The sequence below is a fragment of the Dromiciops gliroides genome, chromosome 3 (assembly GCF_019393635.1).
Source record: "Dromiciops gliroides isolate mDroGli1 chromosome 3, mDroGli1.pri, whole genome shotgun sequence".
Taxonomy (NCBI): domain Eukaryota; kingdom Metazoa; phylum Chordata; class Mammalia; order Microbiotheria; family Microbiotheriidae; genus Dromiciops; species Dromiciops gliroides.
The window spans coordinates 418,789,414-418,806,008 of record NC_057863.1 but is presented as its reverse complement, the minus strand read 5'-3'; the positions used below and the strand labels follow the sequence as shown (position 1 = coordinate 418,806,008).

At 37.3% G+C, this 16,595-nt stretch overlaps 1 protein-coding gene across 3 annotated transcripts in view; it reads right to left on the bottom strand.

Annotated features, from left to right (window-relative positions):
• Positions 1 to 16,595, bottom strand: part of HIBCH (3-hydroxyisobutyryl-CoA hydrolase) — a 98,836-nt gene that overhangs the window by 77,802 nt on the left and 4,439 nt on the right. For 2 of the 3 annotated variants that reach the window (XM_043998696.1, XM_043998697.1), the window contains exon 2: positions 7,669 to 7,711. In XM_043998696.1, the coding sequence (XP_043854631.1) occupies positions 7,669 to 7,711 (43 nt within the window). Of the gene's footprint in view, positions 1 to 1,772; positions 1,808 to 7,668; positions 7,712 to 16,595 lie in introns of all 3 variants that reach the window. The other variant, XM_043998698.1, reaches the window with a different exon arrangement.

Below are 16,595 nucleotides of genomic sequence, written 5' to 3'. Positions count from 1 at the left end.
GATACAATCGAGAGGTACATTGCTGACTAAAAAAGAAAGCAAATCTAAATGCAGACATGATTCAGAATACTATAATCTGTAGCAACAAATGTAAAAGTATTTGCAACATAATTATGAAAGAATAATCTTTGGAATCATGTGTTCCAGTTTAATTAACATGGTTTACAAGATCAAGATAAGAACCAGGTACACCCTTTCCTTGCTCAAAGTGTTAAAAAAAAAAAACCAAACACAATTAAGTACAGCCAAGTAAAACCTAGAATGGGGGTGTGTGTGTGTGTGTGTGTGTGTGTGTGTGTGTGTGTGTGTGTGTGTGTGTGTGTGTGTGTGTGTGTGTGTGTGTGCGAACCTTGCCACCCTGCTATTGTAAATTTCTCCTCTGCTAAGCCTTAACCCCCTCCTTTCCTATGGCTTTTCTGCTAGTGCCCTCCCTGTTCCCTCCCTCTGAGAAGCTCTCCCCAAGACTAAGCACTTACTAGCTAAAAAGGCTCCCCCATACCAATCAGGCCACTAGGAATATGCAACTCTCACTTCTGAATTTAATCAAAGCACCTCACATTAATTCGCAGCAGTAATTCCAACTTACACCTTGGCCCCAAATGCCAGAACTTCCCAGTCTACAAGTCCCTTCTCTGAAAAGAAAAATCAGTAATAAAATTGTTGTTGTTGTTGTTGAATGCAATCCAAAGAATTTCTGTAACATAAAGGACTACGGGATGAAATCCTCCAGAAGTCCAAATAGAAGCAGCAAAAGACACAAGGTACCAAAGGAAAACCTAAGTTGAATGTATTAAAGGAATATATTAAGAAGGACAGCATTTTCATAGTGATAGAGAGCCAACCTTGGTTTCAGAAAAAGCAGGGTTCAAGTCCCACCTATAAGACATATTAAGCACATTGTTTAACTTTGTACCTCCTCTAGCTACTTAACCCTCTAAGACTAAACTGTGGGTGTCCATTGATAGAGGGAGCTTCCTCAACAGGAGATCCTTACACCAGTGGTGTCAAATTCAAATAAAAACAGAGGTCACTAAATTGTAAATATGGATTCTTGCGGGCTGCATATTGACTTAGAAAAAAATACATGTTAACAATATCTAACATTATCATGCCTAGAACAGAGCCTGATATATATTAGGTGATTAATAAGTGTTTATTGATTGATTGTTCTATATTCTGTCATATTTTTATTAATTTTGTTAAATATTTCCCAGTTAGATTTTAATATGGTTCGCGCTATTCTTAGGAGCAGAGCAAGCCACAATACAGCATGTAGGCCAAGTTTGACACTGCCTACAGCAATAAAGCAGTAGAAATAAAATGTAGTAGAAACCATAAACGTAGCTTTTCAAGCCATACTCATTAATACTGTTCTATTAATTAGAATCTATTACTCTTTTATTGCCTTTCACAGGTCCAGCCCCCTCTCACCTTAAAAATTAAAGAAAGATTCTAAATTAGTTTCACAAACTGAACATACAAAACATAAGAGATGAAGAAACAATTAGTAAAATAATGAAACACAAGAACTGAAATCATTGGTAGCAGAAACTACAAATAATAGAATAAATGAAATTAAGCAAAGACCAATACTTAAAAATAAGACTAAAGAACAAGTCAAGGAATTAACAACTGGAAAAGCAACTAATAGATATTCAGGACAAAATTACAAAATTATAGAACAAAAGGCAAAATAAGTACAAACATTTTATGAATTAGGTTTCCAGAAGATAATGAAAAATGCAAGTTAGACAATATATTTGAGTACTTACCTAGAAAAACTTTTTTTTTTCTAGAATGGACAAGACTGTGAGTAGAAATACCCAACAACAAAAGAAAAGATCCTATTAATCACCAAAATATGTCTATTTATTAAGCTATAGAAGTATGAAAACAAAAATTTCTCAAATTGGAAAATTATGACATCTATTTTTAAAATAATTAGAATAACCATGAACTTTTCAAAAAAGGAGGAAACCATTAAAATGAGATAAAATACAGATGTAAAAAAGACATTTTAAAAAAACTAAGCCCTAAAATTATACACTGCATGAATGATTTCAAATCATATTGCTTGAAAACATTAAAATGTACTTCAAGATTTGTAAGAAGTTATCCAAAAAATGTAAAAGCCACCCTTATCATAGAATCCCTACAAACAGTAGAGGAGGAAAGCCCAAGTTACTAAACATAAGTGAATGATGAAAATAATAATATACTTTAAGCTGGTTATAATTTACAGTTGTCACGTATGTGGTTATAAGAATAAGTAACAAAATATTTTCTAACTTTAAAGACCTCAAGTTTATAATAAAAATATGTATTGTGATAAACATTAAAGTGTTAAAATAAACAAATTCTAAAGTACATCCATTTTTCTTAATAAAAAGGAATTTATCATGGATGAAAAACAACAAAATAAAGGACTAAGAAATCCAAAGGTAAAAAACTCTGCTTTCTGTAATTTAAAAGTATGTTAAACCTCAGAAGAAAGTTAACATGGCATATTAGATAAATGACCAACTTTACAGAGAAGATCTAGGATCAAGTCCTACCCATAATAAATACTAGCTTTTTGACCATGAAAATCTCAATGCTCTAGGCCAAAAATGTCAAGCACATGGCTTGTCTGAATTCTGGCAACACTTCCAAGGGTGGCCGAACCAAATTAAAATGTAATTGGGAAATATTTAATAAATAAATAAAAATATAATAGAACAGAGATAATGTTAATATGTGGTTTTCTAAGTCAATATGTGGTTTGCAGGGAACCTTATATATAATTTAGCGGTCCTGTTTCTAATCAAGTTTGACACCACTGTCCTAAGCAACTCTCAGTCTATAAGTTACAGAGGAGTTACCCATCTGCATGAGTAGAAGTTTTCACACTAGTGGTTCCCTACAATGATTAAGTCACGAATCCAGAAACCTCTCACCTCAACCCACCTTCTCCCAAAAAAAAGGACTCAGGGAAATATAACTAGTAATCGCTTTAAAAGTATCAGTATGTCTGTTTTATTTATTTAATGGTTCAAGTAGATATAGAAAATTAAGACAGACTTTGGTCTGTCACCATAACTTTATTATGATGGGTTTTGGGGTGTTTTTTTCTCATTCTTCCAGTCTTACTTCCTGATTTTGGATTTTGTTTTAGGGACTGACAATGCACACTTCTGGAGAGAATAGTTGGGTCACATTTGGTCCTATTTTGTGACCTCTTATATATTGTGACTATTTTCTTGAGGTACTGAGCAATGTTATCCCAAGATCTCAGAGACAGCTCAGGCAAGGAACTTGAAATCTTTCAGTGTGCACAAACTGGTCTGATACATGGTGAAATCTAAACACTTTTCTCCTGATCTGAGTTATGCAAGTTCTTGAAGTAGGTTTAGTTGGACTTGAGAAACACAATTGTGGGCTTGCCCCTGATTGGAACTCCAGCTGCTCCTCAGTCCACACCAAATCTGTGACCCAGCACTGAACAGTGAGCCACCAGAGGTGGAAGTTGACACCTGTTCTATCTCCTTTTTGTGTCAGGGTCTCATGTGCTGGATGTGGGATCTCTCCTTGCTCTGATGCACAGCCTTAGGCAGGTCCTCATTCAGACTTTGAGCTGGAATGTTCCATGTCATGATTCCTGGCTAAAGCCCATTCCCAGTGCTACAGACATCTCTCTCTCTCCCAAAGTCAATCTGAGCTGGAAAAAATAACTCTGTGATTTTTTTTCTTGGATTTTCCAATCAGGATATACTCTAGTGATTTTCTAGATCTTTGTAGAAAGCAATTTGGATCTATATCCAAAGGACTATAAAACCATGCATATCCTTTGACCCAGTAATACCACTACTAGGTCTGTATCCCAAAGAGATCCCCAAAAAGAAAAAGGACTTACATGAACAAAAGTATTTATAGCAGCTCTTTTTGTGGTGGGAAAGAATTGGGAGCTGAGGGGATGCCCATCAATAGGGGAATTCCTAAACAAGTTGTGGTATATGTATTGTGATGGAATACTATTGTGCTACATAGGAAATGATGGGGGGAATGGTTTCAGAAAAACCTTAGAAGACCCATGTGAAGTGAGAAGAACCAGGAAAACATTGCACAAAGTAATAGCAATACTGTACAATGATTAATTGTGAAAGACTTAGCTACTCTGATCTTTACACTAATTCAAGGAGGACTCATGCTCTCCACCTCCGGAGAGAGAACTGATTAATGCAGAGGGGAGGGGAGGGGAGGAGAGGATTTGTTTGGCTCAAGATTCTTAGTCAAGTCACCAAGCATCTATTAAATGCCTACTATGTGCCAGCACTGTGATAAGTTCTAGAGATACAAAGAAAGGCAAAATCAGTTCCTGCTCTCAAGTAGCCCACATTTTAATGGGGGAGACAACAAGTAAACAGCTACATACAAACAAAATAAATGCAAGATATATTATTGGAGATAGTCTCAGAGGGAAGGCATTGGCATTAAAGGAACTAAAGAAGACTTTTAGCAGATAATGTAATTTTAGTTAATAGCTGAAGGAAGCCAGGAGGAAGATAAAAGTAAAGAGAAAGCCCCAGGCATGGGAGGCAATCAGAGAAAATGCAGAGTCAGGAAATGGAGTGTCTTGTGTAAGGAAGAAGCCAGTGTTACTGGATCAAAAAGTATGGGGAAGGGAGTAAGGTGTAAGAAGACAAAAATGAGAGGGCTAGGTTATGATGGGTTTTGAGTGTCAAAAAGAACATTTTATATTTGATCGTGGAGACAACAGGGAGTCACTAGAGTTTATTGAGTAGGTCTGACATGATCAGATCTGCACTTCAAAAGAAAAATCACTTTGGTGGCTGAATGGAGGATGGATTGGAGTAGGGAGAAAATTGAGGCAGGCAGATTCACCAGCAGGTTACTGCAATAGTCCAGGTGTAAGGTGATGAGAGCCTGCACTAAAGTACTGGCAGTGTCAAAGAAGAGAAGGGGTTGTATTTTGAGAGATGTTACAAAGGTGAAATCAGTAGGCCTTAGCAAGCACTTGAATATAAGGGAGTGAGAGATAGTGAGGAATCCAGGATGAGTTCTATATTGTGAGCCTGAGGGACTGACTGGAAGGATGGAGTTGCCCTTTACTGAAATAGGAAAGATAGGAAAGGGGAAGGATTTGGGGGGAAAGATAATGAGTTTTACTTTAGACATTCAGTTTTAGATGTCTGAAAGGCAATTGGCAATAGAAAACATAGAGGTCAGCAGAGAGCTTAGGGCAGGATAGGGAGATTTGAGAATTATCAGCATAGATATGGTAATTAAATCCATGGGAACTGATGAGATCAACAAGTGAGGTAGACTAAAGGGAGAAGAGGACCCAGGACCAAATCCTGAGGGAAACCTACAGTTAGAGGGCATGATCTGGAGGATTCAGCATGGGAAATTAAGAAGGAGAGGTCAAATTAGGTAGGAGGAAAACCAGGAGAGGGTGATGTCCCAAAAACCTAGAAAGAAAAAAGTATCAAGGAGAAAGTAAACAACAGTGTCAAAGTTACAGATGTGAGATTAAAATTGGATATTAGATCATAAATCTCCCCTACTTAACCTTTCCCTTAATTTATCTCCCAGACTAGTAAATGGAAGAAGCTTCTGGTTTTCTAGATAGAGCCTTTATTGTATGGTAGTCACAAGGTGATGTTGATTAGAAGGATAGGAAAGTAGAAATACAATACAAATCGTCTTAAGTCTAGGCTTAGTCTATATTCTGTATAAAACTCACCAAACCGAAGGCCACTTTTGGGGAGAGAGACCGAGTCAAGCGTGCTGTTAACCGAGAGCCGGGTCAAGTCAAACTCCAGTCCACGTCTGTCTGTGCAGCGCAGCCAGGAGACCAGCGGAGCAGAAAAAAGCCCCCCCTTCCGTTCTCTCCTTGCCTTTTCAGCTTGCACCCCGGAAGTCGAGTGCATAGCAGGCAGTCTGAAATGCACAGCAGGCGCACTGGCGTGCGTAGCTCATGCCATTGGTCTCCTCCCTGAAAGGGTGGTCCTTAAAGAAAAACTGGCGTCTTTCAGTTATCCTAACCTACTGTTAAAAAACTTTCATATTTTTTTACCACACAGAGAGTTCAAGGAGAATAAGGACTGAAAAAAGCCACTGGATTTGGCAACTAAGAGATCACTAGTCACTTTGGAAACAGCCATTTCAGTGGAATGATTTATCTAAGAAGAGTGTTCTGCTTTCCACAAGTGAACCTCATCAATAGTAAACCTTGGTAGGATTTGACTCATGACGAGAATCTGGTAATAGAAAGGTATACATTTATTCACATGGAATACATGAGACAAAAAATAATTGTGGAAGTAAAATTATACGTAAGAAATACTTTTTTTTTAGGAAATCTACTAACTAGATAGAATACCTTGGTAAGAGATCTACCAAGGGAAAAAATTATACTATGGCAGAAGAATACTAAAAAACAATAGAGCAAGAAGAAATGATGATTTCAAGAAACACATTATAAACCTTGTATGGAAGCATGATATAGCAGCGATCAGAAATTTCAACTATCTGAATATCTTTTTGGAGCTCTCTGGTTAAAAACTGTTCAGCTGATAAACTCCTTACTTGCCTCAATAATAATTCCATTCTTCAAGAGATGAAACAATAATGGTAATTGCTTCCCTGGATGGATTTTAATGAGGAGAAATGGTCACTAAAATAGATAAGGAGGGGACTGTTAGGAGGAAATAGCCATGCTATAATGAAATACAATAGGCAGAAAACCAGATTTCAAAGAGAGAAAAGGTAGGATGGTTTCCAGAAGGATAATAAGCTTCTAAGAACAGTATTTTGGATGACATGTACACAAACAATTCTAATGAGAAAAAAGGAGCTATCTGAAAAAACTGAGATAAATGCAGATAACATTAACCGACTTTAGATTTTAAAGAAATATATGATATATAATTATATATTACAATCACAACAGCTGATCTTTGGTGAAGTATGGTATGCAAGGTGCTTTACATACCTTACTTCCTACCATAGATTTTCTTTACCACATTGCTAAAAGTTCTGAGATTGAATCTGACATTAAATTTTTTTTAATTTATAAAGTACAAATGGCACCAAAGGAGAACACTTCACCAGAAATTCTGACAGCAGGACTATAGCATTCAGCAATCAGAAGACATTCAACAAATGTTACTGATATACTTCTTAAAGAAGTCCTGAAAACTCTGAATTTTGTCAGTTAACTACTACACAGGCAAGCAAAAACCACCAATCAAAATACTTGTTACTGTATCAAACTGCCTACAAATTGGTCAGTTTTGCATCTAGAATACTTTGCTTTCATGCAAGATAGATTTTGTCATGCAAGTTTCACTGGTATCCTCTTTAAAAAAGGACTGCTTGTGTCTGAAAATTTTACCCATAACAGGACAAAATTACCTTTTGCACCTGAAACATTTAAATACCACTTAGCTAAAACGAAACAAAAACAACATGACAGAAAATAAAGGAAAAATTGAGGTCACACAGGTATAACGAGTTAGTGGATCTACCCAGTTACCATTTGTCTATATTCCCTCTCTAAGATAGCCCAATGCTAACAACAGTGTTATATACATATGTGTGTGTACATGTATGTATATATATATATATAATAATAATAACAAATGGGGTTTTAAAAGTCAGACTTACTAAATGTTGTAGTATAATCTGTGTCCTCTTGAATGAATTGAACCTGAAACACAAAACACCATTAATAATAAACACTATTTGGTAGTTTCATTTAGTTGGTGGTTACTTATCCTACAAATCCCTTTTTCTTGTCTCTAACACAAAATAAAACTTTGTGTTCTAAAAATATATTCAGTTCTCAAAATAAACCTTGTAATAAAAATTCTCCTTACAGAAATATTTGTTGAAAAATTATTTATGTTCGTGAACCAATCCTAGACCTGAGGACTGTAAGTAAAAATGATTAGCAGCTCTACTATTTGTATAGTATGGAACAGTGGAAAGAACTCTGGCTCTAGAGTCAGAAGACCTGCATTCAAGATCACCTCTGGTATTTATGACTACCAGTGTGACCTTGGCAAAATCAAAACCTCCCATAGCCTCAGTTTCCTCATTTGTAAAATGAGGGAGTTGGACTAGACGGCCTTGAAGGTCATTTCAGCCCTGGATCTATAATGCTAAGAGCTAAAATACAAGAGCATGAAGAGTGTTATTGCAATGGGAACCATGTTGAATCATGCTGTGACTTACTGCAAGGGCTACTGATTCCTAGGCATCTTTTGGGCTAGAAGTGTATTTGTTGTTGCTTGTCCTTCATTTTTGAAGAGGAGCATTGACCTCACAGGGTCATGAATTGGAGTGAAGTGAGGCAGAGCTGCATAAAGTTGTCAGCCTCCCTCTTTCTTCCAAAATCATCAAAGTCCAGTGGCAAGACATAAGTCAGGCAGACTGGTGAAGGGCCAGGATGCAGCGGCTGACCTTGGCAATTTTGGTGCCTGACCAAGCTCCAAGTGCTCTGCTTTAGCCACCCTCATGGCTGTTGGAACAAATTGTTCTCATCCACCAATTTCACAAGCTTGGGATAGACAGCCCACTAATTCATTGACAGGTTTATGGCCCATTGGTTACCTTCAACCTGATTTTTAGCGTGTCGGCCAAAACAGTTTACCAGGATGTGGCCGCTGTGCTTGCTACAGCTTCTTGGAGTCACAGGTAAGAGGTGAGTGCCAGGTGAATACCAAAGATGGATAAGCAGCCTTGAAAAGGGCTAGGTCAGAGGCAGCTAAGTGGCGCAGTAGATAAAGCACAGGCCCCAGATTCGGGAGAACCTGAATTCAAATCTGGCCTCATTTTGTAAAAGGAAAAAAAATTATTTGTTTTGAAAAATAGCAGAGATAAAATTTTGACTTAGAAGGCTTTTACATGTAGAAATTAATATACTTTTAAATATTAGTATATTGTCACTAAATACTTCTAGAATTTGTTATAGTGGTGTTTTCATGAATTAATTTATTACAATAACTTAAAAGCTACAAAATTTAATGGTACATACTAATATTAAATGAAATCAGTAGAGGGCAGTATATTCCTAACCAGTAGAGATATATGTCCATATGTGTACAGTCAGTCTCCAACTTATAAATAGACTGTGCTCATGTATCAGGTTGTTTACCATCTCTTGGGCAGGGCAGGGGGGAAGGGAGGGATAGAATCTGCAATTCAAAATTTTTTGAAAGAATGTTAAAAATTGTTTTTATATGTAATTGGGGAAAAATAAAATATTATTTTAAAAATAGACTGTACTCAAAAAGTTAAATTTCTAAGTCAATTGCTTAGAACTTGTTTTCCCATTAAAACAATGTTTGTTATAGTAATCCTTTGAATGCTTTACAGCAACAAGAACAGAGCTTTGTACATTAAATATATTTTTGAATTAACAAATGAGGTTACCAAACCAGCTCACAAAATGTTATTTAATTTATAATATACCTGAAGGATGGCTCCACATAAACTAGCCACCATGCTCTTTGTATCCTGACTCCCTGCCTACCTTTCACTGGATTTTCCCAATGCCTTGAAAGCTCTTCCTCCTCACCTCTTCCTTCAGGACTCGGCTCAAATCTCACTTTAAACAAGTGGTCTTTTCCAGTCTGCGCACACAGTCCCCCCACTGCCAGTGACTTCCCTCTGGGATTACCTCCCATTTCTACAATATATAACTTGAGTGTTCATAGATTTTTGTATGTTGTGTGACAGTCCCTCCCCATTAGAATGTCAGCTTCTTGTGACCTATCTGTACCAGGTCTAAAACTATATTTTAAAGCAGCAGTCATCAAAGCTATTTGGTACTAAGAAATAGTGGTGGATCAGTGGAATAGGTTAGGTACATAAAACATAGTAGTAAATGACTATAGTAATCTACTGTTTGATAAACCCAAAGACTCCAGCTTCTGGGATAAGAACTCACTATTTAACAAAAACTACTGGGAAAACTGGAAAATACTTTGACAGAAACTAGACATAAACCAACATTTCACATCATATACTAAGATAAGGTCAAAATGGGTACTTGTTTTAGAAATAAAGGGTGATACTATAAGCAAATTAGGAGAGCAAGGAATAGTTTACCTGTCAGATCTATGGAGAAGGGAAAACTTTATGACCCAACAAGAGATAAAAAGCACTACAAAATACAAAACAGATAATTTTGATTTTATGAAATTAAAAAGGTTTTGCACAAACAAAATAATGCAAACAAGATTAGAAGGAAAGCAGAAAGCTGGGAAACAATTTTTATAGCAAGTATTTCAGATAAAGGCTCAAATATATAGAGGATTGAGTCAAATTTATAATACAAGCCCTTCCTCAATTGATAAATGGTCAAAGGATATGAACAGGCAGTTTTTAGATGAAGAAATCAAAGCTATCTAATAGTCATGTGAAGAAATGCTTTAAATCACTATTAATTTGAGAAATACAAATTAAAACAAGTCCGAAGTACAACCTCACACCTATCAGATTGGCTAATATGACAGAAAAGGAAAATAAATGTTTGAGATGACGTGAAGGAAATTGGGACACTAATGCATTATTGGTGGAGTTGTAAATTGATCCAACTATCCTAGAGAGCAATTTGGAACTATGCCAAAAGGAAAATCAAACTGTGCATACCCTTTGATCCAGCAACACCACTACTAAGTCTGTATCTCAAAGATATCCCCAAAAAGGAAAAGGACCTACATGTATAAAATATTTATAGCAGCTCTTTTTTTGTGATGGAAAAGGGTTGGAAATTGAGGAAATGCCCATCAATTGGGGAATGGCTGTGGTATATGAATATAATGGAATAACATTATGCTATAAGAAATGATGAGCGGGTGAATTTCAGAAAAACCTGGACTTAGATGAACTGATGCCAAGTGAAATGAACAGAACCAGAATATCATACGCAGTAACAGCAACATTGTGTAATGATCAACTATGATAGACTTAGCTTTTCTCAACAATAAAATTATCCAAGACAATTCCAAAGGACTCATGATAGAAAATGCTATCCATATCCAAAGAAAGAACTATGGAGTCTAAATGCAGATCGAAGATACTGTTTTCACTTTTTTTTTCATGGTTCTTCTCTTTTGTTTTGTTTCTTCTTTCACAACATGACTAATATGAAAATATGTTTAACATAATTGCAAGTGTATAACCTATATCAGATTGCTCCCCATCTTGGGGAACAGGAAAGGGAGGGAGAAAAATGTGGAACTCAAAATCTTTTTAAAACGAATGTTGAAAACTATCTTTACATGTAATTAGAGAGAATAAAATACTATTTAAAAACATACATACACAAAGAATGTCAGTTTCTTGACATTCTTCATTAGAATGTCAGATTCTTAACATTCTTTTTAAGGATCTAGTCCCTTAACAAGGGTTGTTTTTGTGTTTCTTGGTATCCCCAATACTAAGCACAGTGACAAGAACATAATAAGTAGTTAATAAATACTTATTTACTGACAAACCATTTAAACTCTCTAGGCCTCAGCTTCCTTATGTATAAAATGAGAGTATTGCATTAGATGAGCTTGTAGGCCCCTTTGAAATTTTAGAAAGTGCCTTTGCCACAACAATCAGGTTATCTAGAATAACAGAGCAGCCAATACAATCAAATTCAATTCAAATTCAACAAACTTTTATTAAGTGTACATAGTACAATGCACTATGTTACATGAGCACTAAAGACAGAAAAACAGTTCAAGGAGCATATTACCTACTATAATAGATCCATTCCACACATGGATAAATAAATAGAAAGTAATTTCAGGAGCGGGAGAACACACACAAATGAAAAAATATTGAGGGAAGATGTATCCTGAGCTGAGCTTCAAAGGGGGCTAGGAATTCAAACTGCACCAAGAGACTGAGGAGGATTAGAACTAGGGAAAAAAAGACTATTTAATGTCTGCTGGTGACTGAAAACACAGAATCGGTTCAATGAGGATGGGGGGGTAGTGATTGATGGGGGGGTGAGCATGGGAAGGGTGGAGACCAATTGCAAAGGGTTGAGGGGTGAGCAAAGGCATTGTTTTTCCAAGTTTAAGAATGTCAGGGAGGAAAGATGGGCCAGTAGCTAGAGAAAATAGGGCATGGGATCATAGATTTAGAACTGGATAGGGTTTCAAAAGCCATTTAGTTGAAACTCCTTATTTTACATATGAGGAAAAAGAGATCCAAGGAGGTTAAGGGAATCAAACGAAAGTTTATTCAGGATTGAAAAAGCTTAAATATGTCTCTAGGCAAGAAGCTAGGGGAAAGGTGGTACAAAGTTGTGGAGAGAGAAGGCGAATGGATCAAAGGCACAGGTGAGAAACACAGACACCTCCCCAGTCTATTTAACCTGCAATATACCTGAAGGACCATCACGTTCCTGTGACCAGTATGAAGGGAGGTGACCATTCTTAGAAGTTTTGAAGAATGCAAGGAGCTGAGTGATTTTATGATTAATCTTCTCAGTGAAATATGACGTTAGGTCATTTGCCATAGTGTGAGGGTATAGCACTGCACTGAAGGGAAAGGAGAAAGCTCTGGAGTCATCCCTTCAAGAAATGAGGATTTATCATGCTTGATCTTAAGTCATCTACATGAATTCTAAAGTCCTAAGAACGATATTAGAGGATAGCAGAAAAGAGGGGAACCATGAGTCCAGGTACCAGCATCATTAACAAAGTTTTGCAAGAGTGGTCAATAGAGGACAGTGACAAGAATGAGAGGAGAGAGGTCCTGATTGCCCGGGAATCCTCTCTCCTTATCTCCTTATCCTTTATTAATAAGAAAGGTTATTGTAGACATTTTTTTTTTAGTGAGGAAATTGGGATTAAGTGACTTGCCCAGGGTCACACAGCTAGTAAGTGTTAAGTGTCTGAGGCCGAATTTGAACTCAGGTCCTCCTGACACCAGGGCCGGTTCTCTATCCACTGTGCCACCTAGCTGCCCCATATAGTAGACATTTTGCCAGAAGAAGCAGGCAAAGAGAAGGCTCTAAAATGAGGGGCTGGATTGAATGAAGTTGTAAAATGGCTTATTTTTTTTTTAACTAATGATTTAAATTTTAAATTTGCCAATTGAAGCAAAAGCACTGTAGATTCCAAACGTTGTGTATTTCTATTGTTGTTGTCACTTCAAATTACTTTAAGTAACTAAATTTACATGAACTTTCATAATCTGATTTTATACCATTTACCATTTATTTTGTTCAAGTGAGAGAAGAAAAAACTAAGTTTGATTTCTTCTAGTTGTGTAACTGAGGTCATTTAACTTGTAAGCCTCAGCTTCTTTCTCTGTAAAATGAAGATAATGCCTTTTACCACAGGATGCAAAAATTAATCTGACATGCATGTTTAAAGTGCTTTGGAAAATGTTATGTGCTAGAACCAAACTTTCTAATTTCTCCTTAGGGTGATTATGGTATTGTGGATAAGAAGTCATCCTAGCTCCCAGGAAGACAAGGGTTCAAGTGTTGCCTCTCACACGCGTAGTGGTAATAACCCTGGTCCAATCATCTAACCTTACGGAGCTTTAGGTGGCTCTCTAAGACTTAGTTGCAGAGAGGATAGTGACTGTCATTAGTAAAAGGAGTTTCCTCACTTGGGAATTCCTTATACCAATGAAATCATTGGTCTAGTCCCTATCCCTATCCCTGTTTTCCAGAAAGACCTTGAGTTTTTCAATGTGGCTTAAATGGCAGAGTCACTAAGTCCAAAAGGACCAATATTTGAAGAGGAAATCTTAAAAATAATCTAGAAATATAGTACATAAAAGTCCCAATGTTTTAAGCAAAAATCCATCCTAAATGATATCGTAGCCAGCATTTATAAAGGGCATAATCCTGTAAGACTTTTATACATCTCATTTGAGTCTCACAATACAACAGGCACTATAAGTGTGTAGGCTTCCATCAGTCTCGGACAAGCCATGGATCAGCGCCTTGAAGAGCCACAGGCCACAGTGTGGCTGTGCAGTCAGATATGGAGCCGCAGCTCCTGAGTGACTTATAACTGGTAACTGCCGCATCCCATGGTTGTATCTACCCCATGAGGAGTAGCTGGAGTGTCCTCTCCAGGGCACTGGCCTGGGCGGATCAATATGGAAAACAAGCTGTTGCCCATGGAGCAGGTTTTCCCTCTCCTCGACACTGGTGAATCCAAAGGAGAGGCAGAGCCAATACAATTGGGCACCAGTGCCTCCGCAGGAGTTGCCAGAGGGATGTGATGTCCAACATTCAACTGCCTAAGGGACTCCGAGTCCTGATTTTTCCTCGGGGTTAACTCCCGAAGCCTTTCCCATATATGGGTATAGCCGCAAGGCAGCCAAGGGCACTATAAGTACAGGTATTATTATCTCCATTTTACCGATAAAAAAAAAACCACCGTTTCAGAGAGGGTGTTTTGCCCGTGGCTACATAACTAACATGTCAGAGGTGAGATATGGACCTGGGTATTCCTGACTCTAAGTTTGGCACTCTATCCATTAGGCCATGCTATTGCCCCATCACAATCATGTAGCAAGTAGCTAAGGTCAGAGAAAGGAAGGAAAACAAATACTCTTCCCGTGATTCTGTGGATTCAGGTGGTGTAGAAAAGCATTCAGCAAGGACTGCTGAAAGAAGCACAAGGCAAAAAGATGCCAGATCTGGAAGATGGCAGTCATAAACAAAGGCACAGGCCAGCCTAAAAAACAGCTTACAAACTGGCCTCAAGCAATACCCAAGGCAGTGGCAGTAGCAAAGGTCAAATCGAGAGTGAAGCTATTAGGACACCTGTTGGTGTTCTGAGCCTTTTTCAAGCACTGGGATGTAAGTAAGGAACCTACAAGTTCAACATGGGATGAATGCTGCCTCTAACCAGTATCTAAATGCCTCGGTTTTTTTTTTTAACTGCTTTAATTCCAAATGCCTTGATAGATTTGGAGAATGAGCATCTTGCGGTATAAAAGTGAACATCCCACTTCTTAATGAAAACTCTAAAGGCATCCAAGAGAATGATTATTGAAAAGCCCCCAGGATAGGAACTGAGGCAGCTAGGTGGCATAGTGGATATTGTGCTGAACTTGGAGTTAGGAAGATCTGAGTTAAAATGTGGCCTCAGATACTTACTTTTGTCTATCTCAATTTCCTCAACTGTAAAATGGAAACAACTACAGCACCTATTTCATAGGGTTGTTGTGAGGATAAAATGAGATGATATTTGTAAAGCACTTAGCACAGTGCCTGGCACATAGTAAATGCTAAACCAATGCTTGCAATAATAATTACAACACACATTTCTACAACCCTTTAAGGCTTGCAAAATACTTTGCTCACAACACTGAGGTAGGAAGCATAAATATTAATTTCATTTTACAGATGAAGAAAGGGAGGTTCTGAGAGGTTAAGTTTACTCTTTCTACTTTGCTAATCAGATTCATTCTCATGGCTTCAATTATTAACTAAGCAAATGGCTCCCAAATCGTCTGGTAGTTCCAGCAATTAAATCCCCTTAAGTAAGGGTCAATCAACACTCCAATAATACTGAATTGGGAACCATATGACATATCACATTATACTGAGGTAACTGTACATTGTTGTTTAGTCATATCCAACTCTTGGTGACCCCATTTGGGGGCTTTCTTGGCAGAGATACTGGAGATGGTTTGCCATTTCCTTTTCCAGGTCATTTGACAGATGATGAAACTAAGGCAAACAGGGTTAAGTTGACTTGCCCAGGGTAGCACAGTTAGTGTCTGAGGCCAGATTTGAACTCAGAAAAGTGAGTCTTCCTGACTCCAGGCCTGGTGCTCTAACCATTAGCTACATCACCTGTATATTAAGTATCCATGACAAAACAATTTTTTGAAGAAACTTGTTTAACTATGTAAATTCATGTTTTGTTTCAAACTGTATGGAACTAAGGGTCTGGAAAAGTTGATTTGTATCATTCATGATCTGGAGGAAAAATAGACCTAAGTGAGGTAAGTAGGAATACTACTTTTCCTAGTTCTCAACTTTCTTGACCTCTCTTCTTGATACTCAGACAGTGCTATCAAAAAACGGTACCTATATTTTCCAAAACAAAAATCAAGACACAATGGTTTGACAAAGAATTTTATTATTTAAGCAGACTGCCACAATTGTTCCGTCTTTTATATCAGTGCATATACAGCAGTGTTTGTGGAAATATACTGTTAAAGACACATAATCCAAGCATACCTTCAAGAGTTTTTGTGATAATTTTTGTGTTTCTTCAACCACTTTTCCATCCTATGGTCCCTAAATATTTTATCAAGTATGTATTTACTGACTTGACTTATACCATCATCATGTGCTAAAATATTAAATCCATTAAAATATTAAATCCCACGATTGGGCCTTAGGAAACACCCACCATAAACAAATGTAATAAGGATGATCCAGCAAAGGAGACTGAGGAGTCAGCCAGATAGACCAAGAATAAAGTAGTGTCACAGCAACCTAAAGAGAAGAGAGTATCAAGAAGAGAGGTCAAGAAGGTTGAGAACTAGGAAAAGACCATTAGATATGGCAATTAAGAGATCACTGGTAAATTAAGAGAGAAGTT